At 50.4% G+C, this 21,276-nt stretch overlaps 1 protein-coding gene across 3 annotated transcripts in view; it reads left to right on the top strand.

Annotated features, from left to right (window-relative positions):
* Positions 1-21,002, top strand: part of LOC140419826 (uncharacterized) — a 94,001-nt gene extending 72,999 nt beyond the window's left edge. For all 3 annotated transcript variants that reach the window (XM_072503852.1, XM_072503855.1, XM_072503854.1), the window contains 5 exons: positions 236-405; positions 5,849-5,958; positions 11,511-11,624; positions 14,305-14,353; positions 20,758-21,002. In XM_072503852.1, coding sequence (XP_072359953.1) covers positions 236-405; positions 5,849-5,958; positions 11,511-11,624; positions 14,305-14,353; positions 20,758-20,855 — 541 coding nt within the window. In that variant the 3' untranslated portion in view covers positions 20,856-21,002. The remainder of the gene's footprint in view (positions 1-235; positions 406-5,848; positions 5,959-11,510; positions 11,625-14,304; positions 14,354-20,757) is intronic.
* Positions 21,003-21,276: the final 274 nt, after the last annotated feature.

Below are 21,276 nucleotides of genomic sequence, written 5' to 3'. Positions count from 1 at the left end.
GTGGCGGGAACAGCGAATCCCGTTGCCAGCGGACGCCCCACCGCTGAGAAACACATGGGTGGTGGGCCAGAGACTCCAGCTTTCCCTCTTTAAAAGGAGTCACTGACGAAGAGAGACGCTCTCTTTCAAAGGGGTCCTTGTCAGAGAGACGCCCACATTATAAATGGTTGTTCTTGTAGTGTCTCCCATTACCCAGTTTTTACTGACAATTCTATCTGGTGTGCTTTGCTCTCAGCCTGCTTCACGAGGACTCAGAGGAAGAGGAAGGGGACCTGTGCAGGATCTGCCTAATACCGGGTGGCACCCCCTTAAACCCACTCCTGGAACCCTGCAAATGTGTTGGGAGTCTACAGTATGTGCACCATGACTGCCTGAAGAAGTGGCTACAGGCGAAGATTATTTCAGGTTGGACATTAGTATTACCTGTGGGGGGGTTGAATAGGAAGGGGCATGGGGGAGGGGGGGAGGCGCAGGTGAGGGGGGCGGGAAGGGCAGTGCAGCGTTCCTCATAATCATGGTCCACGGAGCCAGCTCCTATCCATAGCTATCAAATATCTGCAACACACCCAGTGCAACCAATGCCCGCCCTTCATCTGGAGACACACTCTTCCAGCGATACCCCTTTTTCACGAACGGATCTCTCACATTTCTGTCTGGGACTGTTCTGGACCTGCCATCTCCTCTGATCATGACTGTGCCTCCTCACGCGCACCCCCTTTCCCTTTGTGCCCATCAACGCAATATCTTCAAGCACCACAGCAAGTTTTGGTTTCTTATAAAATCTCTTTCCACCCATGAACAGCTCTAGAAAGCCTCAAGTCTGTCATGTCTGTCGTATATTTTACACATGTCAGAGCCACGCAAGCGTAATACTAGTTTCTTTGTGCGTTATAACTTTATTTGTTGAGTTTTATAATATCTCTGCAGTCACAAAATGTCTGCACTCCTGCTTACCATTCAGGCTTCCAGATCTTTCTGTGGTGTCTGTTGACTTTGCTGTGAGTCAACACTCAGCCTTAACCAATCAAGCATAGAGAACATTGATCAGTTACCAAACTGACATAAGCAAACACAGAGCAATTTTCAGTCCCATTCGTGACTCCTCAGATACTAAAGCAGCCCAAGTCCATAAGCAACAAGATCTGGGCAGTATCCAGGTTTGGACTGACAAGTGGCAAATGACATTCACGCCATACATTGCGGAACATGGTCCGATATCACAATCGCCGAATACTCTGCCTTCCTCACCCCAGTTAGCAGCGCCTTCCCCACCACAAAAACGTCGATCTACAAACAACACAACATGCCCCAAACCCAACAAACCACAAATCCCAACAGTCCTCCTCCCCAACTACCCCTGCCAAACATCTTTTACACAAAACATCCATAAAGGGAAAGAACAACATAAAGCAAAAACCCAGCAAAAAAACGTCAAAAACCAAACTCAGTCCAATCCCGGCCTTCAGCCTTCACAACCACCTCCACCTCAAAATCATAGTCCCTACCATTATGTGTGACCCTCAGCTTGGCCAGGTAGATCACACCAAACCGCACGTTGTGTTGATACAAAGCTGTCTTAGCCCGACCGAAGGCCACCTGTCTCCCTACCAGTTCTGTCGTTATATCCTGTATACCATTAACGTCCCACTCCACCTCCCGCTTCTGCTTCGTCCACCTCTGCACCTTCTCCTTTACCTGAAAATTGTGAAAGCAGACGATCACCGCTCTCGGCGGTTCATTCGTCGTTGGTTTGGCCGGAGTGACCGGTGGGCCTTGTCCAATTGATAGTGGGATGGGTCCTCCCCCTCCCCCATCAACTTCGCAAGCACCTCAGCAAAGTACTCTGTAGGCCTCAGGCCCCCTCGTCCCTCAGGCACACTCACGATCCTCAAGTTCTGCCTTTGTGACCTGTTCTCCAGTCCTCTACTTTGGCTCTCAGCCCCCTCTGTTGATCTCTGCCACCTTCCACAACTCCTCACCCATCCAGGTGAACTGGTCGCGTTGCCGCGACAATGCCTCCTCCACTCCCTTCATTTTCTCCCCTTGCTCCCGCACTGCCATCGATTTCTTCGCCAACTCCTCTTTCATTGGGACAAAGGTCTCACCACTCACTCCTTACGTGAGTTCATCATTTCTGTCCGTGCCTGTTGAAATGTTTTGTAAATAGCCGCTCAAACTCCCCAGCCATCACTTCGGCCAAATTTTCCACTGTGATGGGCGCAGCCCAACTGTTAGATTCCTAATATTGGACTGCGCCAAGTTGAAGGAATTTATAGTATTCCTACTATTCGGCTACCAGCAGCACTTTGCGATTCCTGGGACTGAGCAGAAATTTAAGTTAAAACTTCTCAGGTGCCAATAGGAATTGTTTTATTTATCTTCTATTGATTACAATTTGAAAGTCATTTAAAAGGCAATTCGTAGACAATTTGAAGCTTTCAGAGAATCACAGACATTATCTTCTTGCTTTGGCAGACAGCTCGAAAGTCATTTAAAAGTTCAAAGTCTGGAAATGAAATATGAAAAAGAGAGAGAGAGAGAGAGAGAACTAAACTAAAACTAAACTCCAACATAACTAAAACACAAAACTAAAACACACTCCCTAACACAAAACACTAAAACAAAACACTCCAAAAGTACTCCAAAATGGTGAGGCGAAACTTTTTCAGTTACATCCTTTCATATCTGTCTTAAGTCACCTAATCACACCCCAATATAATCCTAATTGGTTTGGGTTAGACTCAAACACATTTGATTTGACGGCAAGCCGTCCATCTTCAATGTGCAACATTAGTTTTAATTGTTTCATGTTTGAATACTTGTGCATGTTATGGAATGCGATATTCTGCCTTATCTTTTACCAGCAAAAACTGGTCTTCTGCTGACTTAGCTGTTATCTGCATTGTGAACAATGGTGCCTTCATGTTGCTATGGTGCCTGCTTCGTCCTTGATCTGATTACTGGTACAGCTCATTTCTTAATGTCAAACTGTCTTTGAAAATATCTTAGTGAAAATGTTGTTTTTATCTCCAATTAGTTTATGCATGTGATAGGCTTTTTGTGCCTCTGTTGAAGCTATGTGCTTTGTCATGACCTGAGGTTATGGGTGCTGAAATTCTCTTTTTAAATGGGCATTTAAAACAGGGGCTTAATATTTATGCTTAAACAGCTATCTTTTACCGATACTAGTTGTATTAGAAATACCTGGCTTCGACACCAACCCAGCAAGCTTTCTCCCGCCATCTTTTTTCCCACTGAACTCCTCACTTTTGACGGCGGACTTTCATTCACAACCTTTCTACCTGGGTTCTTTTTTCCGTTTTTTGACGTCCTTGAAATGCCTCAAACCTTCCCACAACTTCTCACATCTTTCCAAAGAAACTGGATGTAAGAGCCTAAAAAAGACAACTCTGGCAGGAGCCACCAAACATGCGACCTCCACCTCCATGCCGCAACAAGAAGCCCCCTCCCTCACTCTCCCTCCCCCTCCCTCACTCTCCTACCCCCTCCCTCACTCTCCCTCCCCCACTCTCCATCCCCCTCCCTCACTCTCCCTCCCCCTCCCTCACTCTCCCTCACCCTCCCTCACCCTCCCTCACTCTCCCTCCCCCTCCCTCCCCTCCTTCACTCTCCTTCCCCCTCCCTCACTCTCCCTCCCTCACTCTCCCTCCCCCTCCTTCACTCCCCTACCCCCTCCCTCACTCTCCCTCCCCCTCCCTCACTCTCCTTCCCCCCCCCTCACTCTCCCTCCCCCTCCCTCACTCTCCTTCCCCCTCCCTCACTCTCCCTCCCTCACTCTCCTTCCCCCTCCCTCACTCTCCTACCCCCTCCCTCACTCTCCCTCCCCCTCCCTCACTCTCCTTCCCCCTCCCTCACTCTCCTTCCCCCTCCCTCACTCTCCTTCCCCCTCCCTCACTCTCCCTCCCCCTCCCTCACTCTCCCTCCCCCTCCCTCCCTCACTCTCCCTCCCTCACTCTCCCTCCCCCTCCCTCTCCTTCCCCCTCCCTCACTCTCCCTCCCCCTCCCTCACTCTCCCTCCCCCTCCCTCACTCTCCCTCCCCCTCCCTCACTCTCCCTCCCCCTCCCTCACTCTCCCTCCCCCTCCCTCCCTCCCTCACTCTCCCTCCCCCTCCTTCACTCTCCCTCCCCCTCCTTCACTCTCCCTCCCCCTCCTTCACTCTCCCTCCCCCTCCCTTACTCTCCTTCCCCCTCCCTCACTCTCCTTCCCCCTCCCTCACTCTCCTTCCCCCTCACTCACTCTCCCTCCCCCTCACTCACTCTCCCTCCCCCTCACTCACTCTCCCTCCTTCACTCTCCCTCCCCCTCCTTCACTCTCCTTCCCCCTCCCTCACTCTCCCTCCCTCACTCTCCCTCCTTCACTCTCCTTTCCCCTCCCTCTCTCTCCTTCCCCCTCCCTCTCTCTCCTTCCCCCTCCCTCACTCTCCTTCCCCCTACCTCACTCTCCTTCCCCCTCCCTCACTCTCCTTCCCCCTCCCTCACTCTCCCTCCCCCTCACTCTCCCTCCCCCTCACTCTCCCTCCCCCTCACTCTCCCTCCCCCTCCTTCACTCTCCTTCCCCCTCCCTCACTCTCCCTCCCTCACTCTCCCTCCCCCTCCCTCACTCTCCTTCCCCCTCCCTCACTCTCCTTCCCCCTCCCTCACTCTCCTTCCCCCTCCCTCACTCTCCTTCCCCCTCACTCACTCTCCCTCCCCCTCACTCACTCTCCCTCCCCCTCACTCACTCTCCCTCCCCCTCACTCACTCTCCCTCCCCCTCCTTCACTCTCCTTCCCCCTCCCTCACTCTCCCTCCCTCACTCTCCCTCCCTCACTCTCCTTCCCCCTCCCTCACTCTCCCTCCCCCTCCTTCACTCTCCTTCCCCCTCCCTCACTCTCCCTCCCTCACTCTCCTTCCCCCTCCCTCACTCTCCTTCCCCCTCCCTCACTCTCCTTCCCCCTCCCTCACTCCCCTAACCCCTTCTCTCACCCCCCCCCCGCTCACTTTCCACTCTTTTCCCTTCCCCCACTTTCCTCCCTCCATCAGTCTCCATCTCCCTCGCCGCCCCTTCCCCTTCCCTCTCCCCACCCACCCTCACTGCCTCTCTTCTAGGTAGCCCCTGCCCCACCCCCCCCCGCCAATTTCCCACCCTGTTATGTTTCTTTGATGCTGCAAAGAGGAAAGGTTAGTGATGTGTTAAGTAAGTTGGTTCAACGTTGACTGCAACTGGATGCAGTGAAACTAGAAACAGGCTTCCGACATAGGAGATGGTCCAACACTGTTTTGTTGAACTTGCTGATTGCTGTACATAGTCCGCTGTGGGTTGACTCTCTATCAATCTAACTGATAACCTCCTACTGGCTTGACCAGACTAACTCTCTACCTCATGGTGATAGCGCTCACTGGCTTGTGCACTCTTACTATCTCAGTAGCTGTGTCCTGTAGAGAGAGTCTTAATGCCCTGTGGGCTTCATAGTGGTGGTGTCCTGTCTGGTGATTGGTTGCTATGTGTCGTGTGTGTTCATTGGTTATCCTGTGTGTCAATCACTGCCTGTCTGCATCTCGTTATATACATGAGTGGATATTATGACAGTTAGAAGGCGCCAACACTCTGGATTCTTGTAAAACGCGATAAGAAAATATATTCAGAGGTGTTGTTCATACAATCGAAGATGGAGAACTGTCCAAAGCTCGCACAAACCGTCTGCTGACGTCAGTACACATCACGCATAACTAGCAGGGACGTATTTTCTGACATACAACATTCCCCTGTTGTCGGATGCTTTGCAGTGAGCGTGTGAGTGAGTGGTGGCTCGGACCATGAATTCTCCTGTCCCTTGTTTCCTGCACAGGTGCCGATCTGGCCACTGTCACCACCTGCGAGCTCTGCAAACAGACCCTCAAGCTGGATTTCGACAACTTTGATGTGCACGAGTTCCACCGCAAGCGGGCGGCCTCGCAGGTACAGGGGAGGGGAGTGTGTGCGGCCTCGCAGGTACAGAGGAGTGGAGAGTGCCTGGCCTCGCAGGTACAGGGGAGTGGGGAGTCCGTGGTCTCGCAGGTACAGGGGAGGGGAGAGTGCATGGCCTCGCAGGTACAGGAGAGGGGAGAGTGCGTGGTCTCGTAGGTACAGGGGAGGGGGTAGTCTGTGGTCTCGCAGGTACAGGGGAGGGGAGAGTGCATGGCCTCGCGGGTACAGGGGAGGGGACAGTGCATGGCCTCACAGGTACAGGGGAGGGTAGAGTGCGCAGCCTCGCAGGTACAGGGAAGGGGAGAGTGCGTGGCCTCATAGGTACAGGGAGGGTAGAGTGCGCGGCCTCACAGGTACAGGGAGGGTAGAGTGCGCGGCCTCGCAGGTACAGGGAGGGGAGAGTGCGTGGCCTCGCAGGTACAGGGAGTGGAGAGCGTGCGGTCTCGGGTCTCGCAACAAGATAGAATCTAACCATCTGACCTTGACACAAGTCAGGAGTGCGATGGGATACTCTCCACTTGCCTGGGTAAGTGCGGCTCCGACAACACTCGAGAAGCTCGACACCATCCAGGACAAAGCAGCCCCGCTTTGATCGGCACCCCATCCACAAACATTCACTCCCTCCACCACCGACGCACAGTGACAGCAGTGTGTGTACCATCTACAAGATGCACCGCAGCGACTCACCAAGGCTCCTTCGACAGTGTAGCACCATCGATCACACACGAGGCGAGACGTAAAGAACTTCAATCGAGGCTTTATTGACTCGTTCCCCAGCAGCTCAGTCACAGAATGCAGCTGCGGGGATTAACCCAGGTTCTTATACCCCGCCTATCTGGGTGGAGCCCAGTAGGCGGCGGATCCAATCGGGATCCAGCATCTGTCCTCCAATGGCTCCTCGGCATTCATGGTGTACCGTATTACCCCTAATACATACCACCACAGACAGCACCTTCCAAACCCACCACCTCTACCATCTAGAAGGACAAGGGGCAGCAGACACATGGGGAACTCCACCACCTGCAAATTCCCCTCCGAGCCCCACACTCACCATCCTGACTAGGAAATATATCGGCCGTTCCTTCACTGTCGCTGCGTCACAATCCTGGACCTCCCTCCCTGACAGCACTGTGGGTGTTACCCACACCACACAGGGACTGCAGCCGGTTCGAGAAGGCGGCTCACCCACCACCTATTTTTTTTAATAAATGTTTTTATTGAGTTTTCGGTATATAAACCAGATAAAAATATGAACAAACATTAGGAGATTTTAAAAAAAGAGAGAAAGTATAAAATAAAAAGTAAAACAAACTATTTACATACAGATGGGCTTCAGTGATTTATATACATATATCGCAGTTTCCTTTTTTTCTCCTTATAGTATTTCCAATGGCGATTGTGGTCCCCTGCGTTTTGTTTCCCACCGGTTTTCTTTGTTTGTCTCTTTCACCCTCCCCCCCCCCTAATTGTTTGCTACAAAAACAGGTCTTGGAAGAACCGAGTGAATGGCTCCCATGTTTTGTGGAAGCCCTCCTCCTCTGACCCTTGGATGGCAAATTTAGTTTTCTCCTTGGGGAAATTCCGATAGGTCGGCAGCCAGAACATGTGGGCGTGGTTGGCTGGGTCTCCATGGCACCGTTCACATTTGTCCTCCACCTCCGGGAAAAACCTGCTCATTCGGGTTCTTGATAAGTGGGCTCTGCGTACCACTTTCAGCTGCATTAGGCGGTGGAGGTGGAGTTGAGCCTGTGCAGCGCTTCGCTCCAGAGTCCCCACCCTATTTCAAATCAGATGTCCTTCTCCCTCGTCTCGTCCAGTTGGGTGTTGGCCCCCTTAGCAGTCGTACGTATATGTCACCACAGTTCCCTTTCCCTAGGATGTCCGCGTCCAGCAGGTCCTCCAGCAGTGATTGTCGTGGTGGTCCTTGTTTCCCTTTGTAGGAAATTTTTGATTTGTAGGTACCTAATTTTGTTGTGTCCCCCCCCCGCCGGAGCGTGGTTAGCCTGTTGTCGGTGTAAAAGTCACTAACTATGTGTCTCCCCGTCCTGTCTCCACCTTTTGAAGTCGCCAGCATGATCCTGTGGTTGTTGCAGATGGAGGCTTTATCGGACATCTCAGTTACCCTGAAATGCTCACGCTATTGGTTCTATGACATGACTGTTGCTGCTACCACTGGGCTCGTTGAGTATTTATTAGGTGGGGAAGGGTTGTGCCGCCATAGCTAGGGCCTGGAGGGAGGCCCCTCTGCAGGAGCCCTCCTCCATAAGCACCCACTCGGCTTCTGGCTCCTTTATCCACCCCTCTACTCTCTCTGCAGCGGCTGCCCAGTGGTAAAATTGCAGGTTTGGGAGGGCTAGGCGCCCCGTGGATCTCATTCTCTGCAGTACTCTCTTTGGGATCCTTGTGTTCTTCCCACCCCACACAAACACCATAATCAGTTTGTTCAGTGAATTAAAAAAGGCCTTGGGGATGTAGATCGAGATGGATCGAAACAGGAAGAGGAACCTGGGCAGTATGTTCATCTGGATCTTCTGCACCCTCCCTGCCAGGGAGAGTGGGAGTGTGTGCCATCTCAGAAGGTCCTCTTTTACTTCCACCGTCAGGCTGGTCAGGTTCCACTTGTGGATCCCTGTCCAGTCGTGGGCGATTTGGATCCCCAGGTAGCGGAATTTGGGTGGGGCCCGTTTAAATGGCAGCCCCTCCAGCTCTGTCCCTCCTCCTTGCGGGTTCACTGGGAAGATCTCACTTTTGGTGAACCGCTCCAGTACCTCTATGAGGTACTGCCATTCGACCCTGTCGAAGGCCTTTTCAGCGTCCAGGGAGACGATCACCTCTGGTGTTCTCTCCCCAGATGGGAGTCATTATCACGTTCAGCAAACGCCTGATGTTCGATATTAGCTGGCCTACCCTTGACAAAGTCCGTCTGGTCTACTGCTACCCCCTCTGGTACACTGTCCTCCAACCTTTTGGCTGAGGTGTTGGCCAGTGTTTTCACACGAGAGGTCTGTAGGAACTACATTCTGTTGGGTCTTTGTCTTTTTTAGGTATCAGCAAGATTGAGGCCTGTGCTAGCGTAGGTGGCAGGGTGTCCCTCGCCAGCGAGTCTGTGAACATCTCCCGCAGATACGGGGCAAGTGCTGCCACAAATCTTTTGTAGAAGTCCGCCGGGAAACCGTCCCGTCCCAGCGCCTTCTCCGCCTGCATGGAGCTAATAGTCTCCTTGACCTCTCCCAGTTCTAGCAGTGCTTCCAGGCCCCATATCCTGTCCTCCCCCACGACAGGCATGTCCAGTCCATCAGGGAACTGCTTCATCCCTACGTCCCCTGCTGGGGCCCCAAGGTATACAGCCCCTGGTAGAAGGCCTCAAACGCCTTGTTGACCTTGTCCGGCTCCGCTAGTAATTTGATTTGCTACCTCTAATCTGGGGCGAGATTCTGCGACCCCCCGCCGGGACGGAGAATCGCCGGGGGCTGGCGTGAGTCCCGCCCCCGCCGGTTGCCGAATTCTCCGCCACCGGACATTCGGCGGGGCGGGAATCGCGCCGGTTGGCGGGCCCCTCCCCGCGATTCTCCGGCCCGAATGGGCCGAAGTCCCGCCGCTAAAATGCCTGTCCCGCCAGCGTAGATTAAACCACCTACCTTACCGGCGGGACAAGGCGGCGTGGGTGGGCTCTGGGGTCCTGGGGGGGGCGCGGGGCGATCTGGCCCCGGGGGGTGCCCCCACGGTGGCCTGGCCCGTGATCGGGGCCCACCGATCCGCGGGCGGGCCTGTGCCGTGGGGGCACTCTTTCCCTTCCGCTTTCGCCACGCTCTCCACCATGGCGGAGGCGGAAGGGACTCCCTCCACTGCGCATGCGCGGGAATGCCGTCAGCGGCCGCTGACGCTCCCACGCATGCGCCGCCCGGAGATGTCATTTCCGCGCCAGCTGGCGAGGCACCAAAGGCCTTTCCGCCAGCTGGCGGGGCGGAAATTCATCACCCGCCGGCCTAGCCCTTTAAGGTTGGGGCTCGGCCCCTCAAGATGCGGAGGATTCCGCACCTTTGGGGCGGCGCGATGCCCGACTGATTTGCGCAATTTTGGGCGCCCGTCGGCGGACATCGCGCCGATACCGGAGAATTTCGCCCCTGGTTAATTTCCCTCGTGGCTGCCTGCTTTCTCAGCTGGTGAGCCAGCAGGCAGCTAGCCTTGACTCCGTGCTCGTACATGGTCCCCGTGCAAGGCGGAGTTAGTGCTCTGCTTTCCTCGTGGAGAGCAGGTAAAAGTCCAACTGTGGCTTTTTTCTCTCCGCCATGAGCTCTACGGTCGGGGCCTCGGAGTATCACCGGTTTACCTCCAGTGTGGAGTCTACCAGCTGTTGCTTAGCCACCCTCTCTTTTGTGTCTCTTTGTGCTTTGTAAGGTATAACTTTGCCCCTGATCACAGTCTTCAGCACCTCCCAGAACGTGGAGGGTGAGACCTCCCCATTCTGGTTATTAGTAACATACTATACTATGGCCTGTGATATTTTTCTCACCCTTGTCTGCCATGAGGGCCGTGACCAACCTCCATGGGGGGCATTGGGCACAGCCCGTCTCCAACCTCACATCCATATAATGTGGAGCATGGTCAGAGATTGCTCTGGCGGGGCGGAAATTCGTCCGGCGCCGGCCAAGCCCCTCAATGTTGGGGCTCGGCCCCCAAAGATGCAGAGCATTCCGCACCTTTGGGGCGGCGCGATGCCCGTCTGATTTGCGCCGTTTTGGGCGCCAGTCGGTGGACATCGTGCCGTTTCTGGAGAATTTTGCCCCTGGTCTCCACTCGTCCTCTGGACTGGCTGTTGTTTGGCATCCTTTCCTTCTGTGTTTTGTCGTGGTGTGGGGGTGATTTGTATTGACTGTGGGCATTTTTCGGGCAAAAAGTGCCTATTTTTCAGGTTCATGGAGGAGAGCCACCTGATGTGCTCAGCACATCCCCATCACCAGAGGTACCCACCACATTCTCAAGGGGCAATTGGGGACTGGCAGTAAATGCCGGTTTTTCCCACGTCTGTGAAAGAATCAATATAAAAGTTGCGTGGGGAGGGTAGAGTGTACAGACTCACATATATAGAAGAGGGGAAAGTGTACAGACCGACGGGGGTGGTGGGGGGGGGGGGGTAACCTGCATCCTGTCGGGGGAAGGGGAAAGCTTTTGGACTTTTGGGTATGTGGGTGCTCAGGTGTGAGTAGATGGATTGGCAATGTCGGAGGAGAATAGTTTCCGAGAGAACCACAATGGACTCCCCACCCTTCCCTGAGACTCCGTGAAGTTGCGGAGACAATCACCCACCTCCGCTTGCAGTCCCAATGCACGCCCTCCTTGTCCACGCCATTACCCGACGGTGTGATTTAAGGCAACAGCAGGAACAGAGTCCCAGTGGTCTCATCACGTCACCGTAGTGGAGGGATGGGGCGCAGGGGAGCGCAGTGTGGAACTGGGCAGTCAATGCAGGGGACCATCCGCTAAAAAAGGGGAGGCTGGGCTGATTATTGTCTGATCCACTCTCTCGCTCTCCCTGGATTCAGGTTGAAGAACAGATGACCAGCTCAAGTCTCTACATGGCAGTCCTGCTTCACCTTTACGAACAGCGATTCACCGAACTCATGCGGCTGTTGAGCGGGAGTGCAACCACCTACCAGGTGAAGGGGGCAACGGGTACAAACGCCTTGGGGAGAAGGGGTTATTATCTCACACACATACCCACAGAGCGAAAAGAAACAATTAACACACACACACACACACACACACACACACACACACACACACACACACACAGTGAAAAGAGACAATTATCACACACACACACAGTGAAAAGAGACAATTATCACACACACACACAGTGAAAAGAGACAATTATCACACACACACACAGTGAAAAGAGACAATTATCACACACACACACAGTGAAAAGAGACAATTATCACACACACACAGTGAAAAGAGACAATTATCACACACACACACACAGTGAAAAGAGACAATTATCACACACACACACACACAGTGAAAAGAGACAATTAACACACACACACAGTGAAAAGAGACAATTATCACACACACACAGTGAAAAGAGACAATTATCACACACACACACAGTGAAAAGAGACAATTATCACACACACACACAGTGAAAAGAGACAATTATCACACACACACACAGTGAAAAGAGACAATTATCACACACACACACAGTGAAAAGAGACAATTATCACACACACACAGTGAAAAGAGACAATTATCACACACACACACAGTGAAAAGAGACAATTATCACACACACACACACAGTGAAAAGAGACAATTATCACACACACACACACACAGTGAAAAGAGACAATTAACACACACACACAGTGAAAAGAGACAATTATCACACACACACAGTGAAAAGAGACAATTATCACACACACACACAGTGAAAAGAGACAATTATCACACACACACACAGTGAAAAGAGACAATTATCACACACACACACAGTGAAAAGAGACAATTATCACACACACACAGTGAAAAGAGACAATTATCACACACACACAGTGAAAAGAGACAATTATCACACACACACACACACAGTGAAAAGAGACAATTATCACACACACACACACACACACAGTGAAAAGAGACAATTATCACACACACACAGTGAAAAGAGACAATTATCACACACACACACAGTGAAAAGAGACAATTAACACACACACACACACACACAGTGAAAAGAGACAATTATCACACACACACAGTGAAAAGAGACAATTATCACACACACACACAGTGAAAAGAGACAATTATCACACACACACAGTGAAAAGAGACAATTATCACACACACACACACACAGTGAAAAGAGACAATTATCACACACACACAGTGAAAAGAGACAATTATCACACACACACACAGTGAAAAGAGACAATTAACACACACACACACACACACAGTGAAAAGAGACAATTATCACACACACACACACACACAGTGAAAAGAGACAATTATCACACACACACAGTGAAAAGAGACAATTATCACACACACACAGTGAAAAGAGACAATTATCACACACACACAGTGAAAAGAGACAATTATCACACACACACACACACAGTGAAAAGAGACAATTATCACACACACACAGTGAAAAGAGACAATTATCACACACACACACAGTGAAAAGAGACAATTAACACACACACACACACACACAGTGAAAAGAGACAATTATCACACACACACACAGTGAAAAGAGACAATTATCACACACACACAGTGAAAAGAGACAATTATCACACACACACAGTGAAAAGAGACAATTATCACACACACACACACACAGTGAAAAGAGACAATTATCACACACACACACACACACACAGTGAAAAGAGACAATTATCACACACACACAGTGAAAAGAGACAATTATCACACACACACACAGTGAAAAGAGACAATTAACACACACACACACACACACAGTGAAAAGAGACAATTATCACACACACACAGTGAAAAGAGACAATTATCACACACACACACAGTGAAAAGAGACAATTATCACACACACACAGTGAAAAGAGACAATTATCACACACACACACACAGTGAAAAGAGACAATTAACACACACACACACACACAGTGAAAAGAGACAATTATCACACACACACACAGTGAAAAGAGACAATTAACACACACACACACACAGTGAAAAGAGACAATTATCACACACACACAGTGAAAAGAGACAATTATCACACACACACACAGTGAAAAGAGACAATTATCACACACACACACAGTGAAAAGAGACAATTAACACACACACACACACACAGTGAAAAGAGACAATTATCACACACTCACAGTGATGCGACCAACAATTCACTCAAGGGCTCGTGTCGGAGTAAAACAGTGGTTTTAATTAACTATCAACTTTGCCTGCCCGCGACTGGAACATACGGAGGACAGTCCCACAGGCCAGCTACTCTTATACTCCTTCAAAGGGGCGGAGCCATGGGCTGAGCCCATACATGCTCCAACATCCTCCAACATCTCCCCCTGTGGGTGAAGCCATGCAATGGCCCACAGATAAAACCCACATGGTTGATAACTGTATTTACAAACATAGAACATAACTGGTGAATTAACTGTATTTACATTCACCACACACAGCGAAAAGAGACAATTATCACACATATGATAAAAGGTGTGCAATTGTCAGACGCAGAACAAATTTGGTGAGCTGTGCCAATCTTGACAACTGTAAGCACGTAAACAGCGTGAGTGTTCCCGAATTTAACAACCAGTTCTTTTTTCCTAGTTCAGCACAGCGGACTCACAGCCTGGAGCTGATGGCAGTGACATTCAAAGTAGGTCTCGCTCTCCTCAGGCCAGGCACAAGTGCCTCCATGGTCATGTGTCCTTTTTGTTTTCTCGCTCTTTCTCGCTCTCTCTCTCTCTTTCTCTGCCCCACACCCTCTGTCTCTTTCTTTTTGTTCTCTTCACTCCCCCTCTATTACTTTCTCTCTCTTTTTCTGTCTTTCTCTGTCTCTCTTTCTGTGTGTGTGTGTGTTTCTCTGTCTCTCTCTGTCTGTCTGTCTGACTCTCTCTATCTCTGTCTTTCTCTCTCTGTCTCTCTCTCTCTTTCACTGTCTCTCTCTCTCTCTCTGTCGCTCTCTTTCTCACGCTTTCACACACTTTCTCTGTCTTTCTGTTCTCCCGATCTCTCCCTCTTTATTGCTTTCTCTCACTCTCTCTCTTTCTATCTCTCCCTCTTTCTCTCTCTCTCACGCTCTCTGTCTGTGTCTCTTTGTTCTCTCGTTCACTCCCTCTCTATCGTTCTTTCTCTCGTTCACTCTCCTCTCTTGCTCTCTCCTTCTCGCTCTCAAACTCTGTCTATGACTCCTTTTCTTGTTCATTCACTCTCTCGCTCTTTCTTTCTCTCCCACTCTCTCTTGCTCTCTCTCTATCTCTCTCACACTCTTTCTCTGTCTCTTTTGTCCCTCTTGTTCTCTCTTGAATCTTTCTTCCCATCTCTCTCTTTCTCTCTCTCTCTCACATTCTCTGTCCCTTTCTCTCTGACGTCCAGTCCAGTCTGAGGGGGGGGGCAACCTATACCAACAAACCTATATTCAGGGGTCCACTTTGTGATAACACCCAGAGTGGGTGGGAGCAGGCAGTTTAAGAGGGAGTCGTAACAAATGACAGCAGCTACTTGCATTCATCAGCTGCACTGGGGCACTATCAGACAATTCACTGAGGTTGGGACATACCGGCATCGGAGGCTGTTCAGAGAAGGTTCACATGGCTGATTCCCGGGACGATGGGGAATTAGATGAGGAAAGGTTGAGCCGGTCGGGGCCGGTACCCATTGGAGTTTAGAAAGAACCAGAGGAGATCTTATTGAAACAGATCAGATTCTGAGGGTGGGGTGGGGATTGACAGGGTGCATGCTGAGAGGATGTTTCCCCCCTCGTTGGTGGAGGAGGAATCTAGAAAGGTGGGGAGGTCAAGAGTTTTAAAATGAGGAGGTCTCCCATGAAGACTGGGATGAGGAGGAATTTCTTCTCTCAGAGGGAGGCCAGTCTGTGTAATCCTCTCCCCCAGAGAAGCAGCGGAGGCTGCGGGTCACTGAATATATTCAAGGTCCGAGTTAGAGGGAGTTCTGATCGAAGACGGAGCCTGTGGGGGAACAGGCAAGAATTGGGGCCACAATCAGATCAGCCAGGAATGTGCTGCATGGCGAGGCAGGCTCAAGGGGCTGAATGGCCCACAGCCGCTCCTCATTCACCTGATTTTGTGTAAATGTGGACACTGAGCCAGATAAGGAGCATCTTAGGGGAGAGAGACGAAAACTTATTCACTGAGGGAGAGGTTTTAAGCAGGGTCTTAAAGGGGGAGCGAGAGAAGCAGACATGGAGAGGCTTAGAGAGGCGATTCGGGGTGGGGTGGGGTGGGGGGGGGGGGGGGGGGGTCGGGGACAGGGGGAGTGACAGCCACATGCACAACCGCTACTGCTGGAGTGGTCAAAATCGGGGCATCTGTGAGAAATCGCTAAGAATAACGCAGTGATCACAGATTATGGGGTGGTGAGGCTGGGGAAGATCACAGAGATGGAAGGGGAGGAATGCCGTGGAGGATTTTTTCAAACAATAGTGCTGTGGTATTTTTCAGGATAGGCTTGCAGACCACGAAGGTACAAACAAACAAGAGTTTTATTGGAAAGGTGTGAAACACCATCAGAAATGCGAATGAAATTATAGCATTTTACCTCAATGAGCCTGCAGTACATAAGGAGACAGGTTCTTAACCCATCGGATGGCATGGTGGCACAGTGATTAGCACTGCTGCCTCAGTGCCTGGGGCCTGGGTTCCATTCCGGCTTTGGGTGACTGTCTCTGTGGTGTTTGCACATTCTCAATGTGTCTGCGTGGGTTTACCCCAGTGCTCTGATTTCCTAGCACAGTCCAAAAATGTGCAGGTTAGGTGGGCTTAAGGGGATAGAGATGGGGAGAATTCTGAGGTCAGCCGTTCCTTAAGAGGGTCTGTGCAGACTCGATGGGCTGAATGGTCTCCTTATGCACTGTAGGAATGAAATGTTTCATGATTAGATTCCAATCTAACACACTCCCGGGTATCTGTTTTTCTATAGAAAACCACCCCAAACCCCTCGATTAGATTCCAGTCTGTAACTCACTCCCGGGTATCTGTTATTCTATATATAAACCACCCAAACCCATCAATTAGATTCCAGTCTGTAACTCACTCCCGGGTATCTGTTATTCTATATATAAACCACCCAAACCCCTCGATTAAATTCCAGTCTGTAACCCACTCCCGGGTATCTGTTATTCTATATATAAACCACCCGAACCCCTCGATTAGATTCCAGTCTGTAACTCACTCCCGGGTATCTGTTATTCTATATATAGTACGAAGTCTTACAACACCAGGTTAAAGTCCAACAGGTTTGTTTCGATGTCACTAGCTTTCAGAGCGCTGCTCCTTCCTCAGGTGAAGGAAGGAGCAGCGCTCTGAAAGCTAGTGACATCGAAACAAACCTGTTGGCTTTAACCTGGTGTTGTAAGACTTTGTACTGTGCTCACCCCAGTCCAACGCCGGCATCTCCACATCATTCTATATATAGACCACCCAAACCCCTCGATTAGATTCCAGTCTGTAACTCTCTCCCAGGTATCTGTTATTCTATATATAAACCACCCGAACCCCTCGATTAGATTCCAGTCTGTAACTCACTCCCGGGTATCTGTTATTCTATATATAAACCATCCAAACCCCTCGATTAGATTCCAGTCTGTAACTCACTCCCGGGTATCTGTTATTCTATATATAAACCACACAAACCCCTCGATTAGATTCCAGTCTGTAACTCACTCCCGGGTATCTGTTATTCTATAGAAAACCCCCCAAACCCCTCGATTAGATTCCAGTCTGTAACTCACTCCCGGGTATCTGTTATTCGAAATATAAACCACCCGAACGCTTCGATTAGTTTCCAGTCTGTAACTCACTCCTGGGTATCTGTTATTCTATATATAAACCACGCAAACCCCTCGATTAGATTCCAGTCTGTAACTCACTCCCGGGTATCTGTTATTCTATATATAAACCACCCAAACCCCTCGATTAGATTCCAGTCTGTAACTCACTCCCGGGTATCTGTTATTCTATATATAAACCACACAAACCCCTCGATTAGATTCCAGTCTGTAACTCACTCCCGGGTATCTGTTATTCTATATATAAACCACCCAAACCCCTCGATTAGATTCCAGTCTGTAACTCACTCCCGGGTATCTGTTATTCTATATATAAACCACCCAAACTCCTCGATTAGATTCCAGTCTGTAACTCACTCCCGGGTATCTGTTATTCTATATATAAACCACCCAAACCCCTCGATTAGATTCCAGTCTGTAACTCACTCCCGGGTATCTGTTATTCTCTATATAAACCACCCAAACCCCTCGATTAGATTCCAGTCTGTAACTCACTCCTGGGTATCTGTTATTCTATATATAAACCACCCGAACCCCTTAATTAGATTCCAGTCTGGGGAGGGGGAAAACTGCCCTCTCAGTGCTCTTAAATCACACACAAACTGAGAACCCACCGAGACACAGATGAAGACAGTGGTCAGAATTTGCCCAGTGGCCGGCAGACCATTGAAATCTCCGTTCATGTAGGGTGGTCCAGGAAGACACCACTGGCATTAAGGGCTGGAAAAATGCCAGTTGCCGTGTGCAGTGCTGTTGGAGCGAGGCACGACTGTAAGGTTGGAGGTCGGAAGCCGTCACTATCCCCCCTTTACACTCCCCAGCTGCGAGGGAGAGAGGATAATCCGGAATCTTCCGTGGGCGACCCTTCGGAACTCAGCTTCACAGAATTGTTGCAGCATTGGAGTAGGTCATTCGGCCCATCATGAATCTGCGAGCTCTCCAAATTAGCAATTTAGCCAGTGTCCTCCACCTTCTCCCGATAGCCCTGCACGTCCTTCCTATATTGAGAAAAACAATCCCATTCCCTCTCGATGCAACTTGTCTCCCCCCCGAAGGCAGCTGGACAGATAGATAAGGAGCTTAAGAAGGTGAATGGGATACTTCCCATTATTAGCTGAGGCGTAGAATATAAGAGCAGGGAGGTTATGCTGGAGCTGTATAAAACGCTGGTTAAGCTCCAGCTGGAGTACTGTGTGCAGTTCTGGTCACCTCACTACAGGAAGGATGTGACTGCACTGGAGAGGGTGCAGAGGAGATTCACCAGGATGTTGCCTGGGCTGGAGTGTTTCAGCGATGACGAGAGACTGGTGAAGGCTGCGGTTGATTTCCTTAGAGCAGAGAAGGCTGAGGGGGACCTGATATAGGTGTACAAAATTATAAAGGACACAGGTAGGTTAGATGGAAAGAAACTTTTCCCTTTGGTAGAAGGGTTCAATAACCAGGGTGGGTATAGATTTAAGGTGTGGGGCAGTGGATTTTGGAGAAACCTTTCACCCAGAGGCTGGTTGGCATTTGGAACTCACTACCTGAAAGGGTGGTGGAGGCGGGAACTCTCGCAACATTTAAGAAGCATTTAGATGAGCACTTGAAACGCCACAGCGTACAAGGGTTATGGACCAAGTGCTAGAAAATGGGGTTAGGATAGATAGTTGCTTGATGGCCGACACAGACACGATGGGCCGAAGGGCGTCTTGCTGTGCTGTGAATCTCTGTGACCCTCTGACTCACTCTCGGGTAGTGCAGTCCAGGAGCTAACCGCTCACTGCAAGAATGTGTTCCGCCTCCTGTCGCCGTTGCTTCTTTTTGCCTTTTTCCTTTCGAAGAAGAGAAGGTTGAGAGGAGATTTGATAGCAGGAGGCAACCAACATAACAAGATGGTCAGGGTGCAGTCTTGAGGATATTCGCAAGGTGAAGTCCACGGGCGGCCCCGGGATCAAAACTTTCCATGTGGCGAGTGGATAAGATCTGGAACGTGCTGCCCAAGGGTGGAGGCAGGTCCAATCGAAGCACCCACGAGGCAATTGGGTGGCTAGCGGGAGAGGAAGAGTATTCATGGTCATGGGCAGAAGCAGGAGGATGGCACCAGGCCAGCGAGCCGCCCCTCCCAAGAGCCAGCGCAGACAGCATGAGCTGAATGGCTGTGACGGTTCCGCGATGTGTGCCCTCCTCGTTCTTGACCTGCCAGTTGGAATATTTTGTCCCTCCCTGTTCCGTCCAGAACCCCCTCTCCCCCACTCACAATTTTTAACATCTCTATCAAATCTCTCAATCTTCCCTTTCTCCAAGGAAAACAGTCACATCTCAGCCATTCCTTCTCCCCACCCCCACCCTCTGTCATAACTCCTCTCTTCCCTTCTCCCAACCCCCTACTCTTCACAACACTCCTTGTCCACTCAACCACTCTGTACAGACAGAAATAATCCTATAGTAATAGGATGTGTGAAATAGCTTTAAACAGAAAATCATTTGCAACCCTCTGTTTTCTTATTTAAAAACATCTCCTTTCAATACAGCCCATTGGAAGTGTTAAATACCCAGACCCGCTAATGTATCATTAATAGAAACCGAAGGCACTTGCAACCTCTTTATCTTGTGTAAATACACATTGTGCAATTGACAGCACAGGTCAGGGAGCCGGAGAGGAATATTTCCCCTTTTTCAATAGTATAACAGATGTCTGGGCTCCCAACCAGAAAATGCACAAAGAGGCTGAGAGCCCAGAAATCCATTAGCCTGTTGGAACAGCTGCACCCCAAGGAAAACTTTGCTTGATTGACAGCTCTTGCACTGCGATCTTTCCTGTCAATTGCACAATGTTAATCTAGGAAAGATAAAGAGCTTTCAAGTCTTTGCAGTCTCTGCTGTTGATACTGGACAATTAACACTTTTGGTCAGTGGGCCGGACACTGAACTTTCACCCCTCCAGTGGTGGTGGTGGATAGGGGAAGGTGGGGGTGAGGCTGGGTGAGATCCAAGCAGGTCCCCAGAGGGGAGGTGGGAATAGAAGGGGTCCGCTGTCCAGCATGGAACAGCCTTCGCTTCAGTAAACCCAAATCTAAAAGAAGGACAGAGATGCCCCTGTATCCCCCTCCCCTTCTGCTCCCTGCCAACAACATCAACCCCACCCCCAACCCCTTTTAAGTTAGAGCCTGCTTCAACTGGCTGCCCAACACCAACCAACTGTCTGTATAGAGATAAACAAAGGCCTTTCACGTCATTTCTCCAGTCTTTTCTGCTCTGCTTCTGCCCTCCAGATTCGGACTCGGAGGAAGAGGACGGTGTGGACCTGCAGTCCCGAGGCGCCATCATATCTGATGGCATGCTGCTGACGTTTGAGCAGAGAGACTCCTAAAGAGACGGGCCCCGCTCCTCCCACATCCCACCCCAATTCACCCAGCCCTGCCATTTATAGTACAGTATGGACAATGTGCCATGCAAGCGACTGTTTTCTTTTGATAAAGTGCCTCACAGAATTTTGTGAGACCTTCCTCTGTACAAAGGGAGTGTGTTGACTTCTTAAGTATGACGTGCATGTATGTGTGTGCGCATGAGTGTGCATCTGCGCATGAGTGTGTGTATGGGTGTATTTGTGTCCGTGTGCATGTCTGGGTGTGTGTGCACGTGTCTGTGTGCGTGTGTGGGTGTGGTGAGATGTTTGTGCATGCGTGTCTCTGTGAGAGCATATATGTGTGTCCATGTGCCTGACTGAGTGCGGGTTTATGCATGTGTGTGCACCTGCCTGTATGTGTGCATCTGTGTGTGTGTCTCTCTAT

This window comes from Scyliorhinus torazame, chromosome 5 (genome assembly GCF_047496885.1).
Source record: "Scyliorhinus torazame isolate Kashiwa2021f chromosome 5, sScyTor2.1, whole genome shotgun sequence".
Taxonomy (NCBI): domain Eukaryota; kingdom Metazoa; phylum Chordata; class Chondrichthyes; order Carcharhiniformes; family Scyliorhinidae; genus Scyliorhinus; species Scyliorhinus torazame.
Note: the sequence above shows the minus strand (reverse complement) of the source record. Positions and strands in the feature narration are given on the sequence as shown.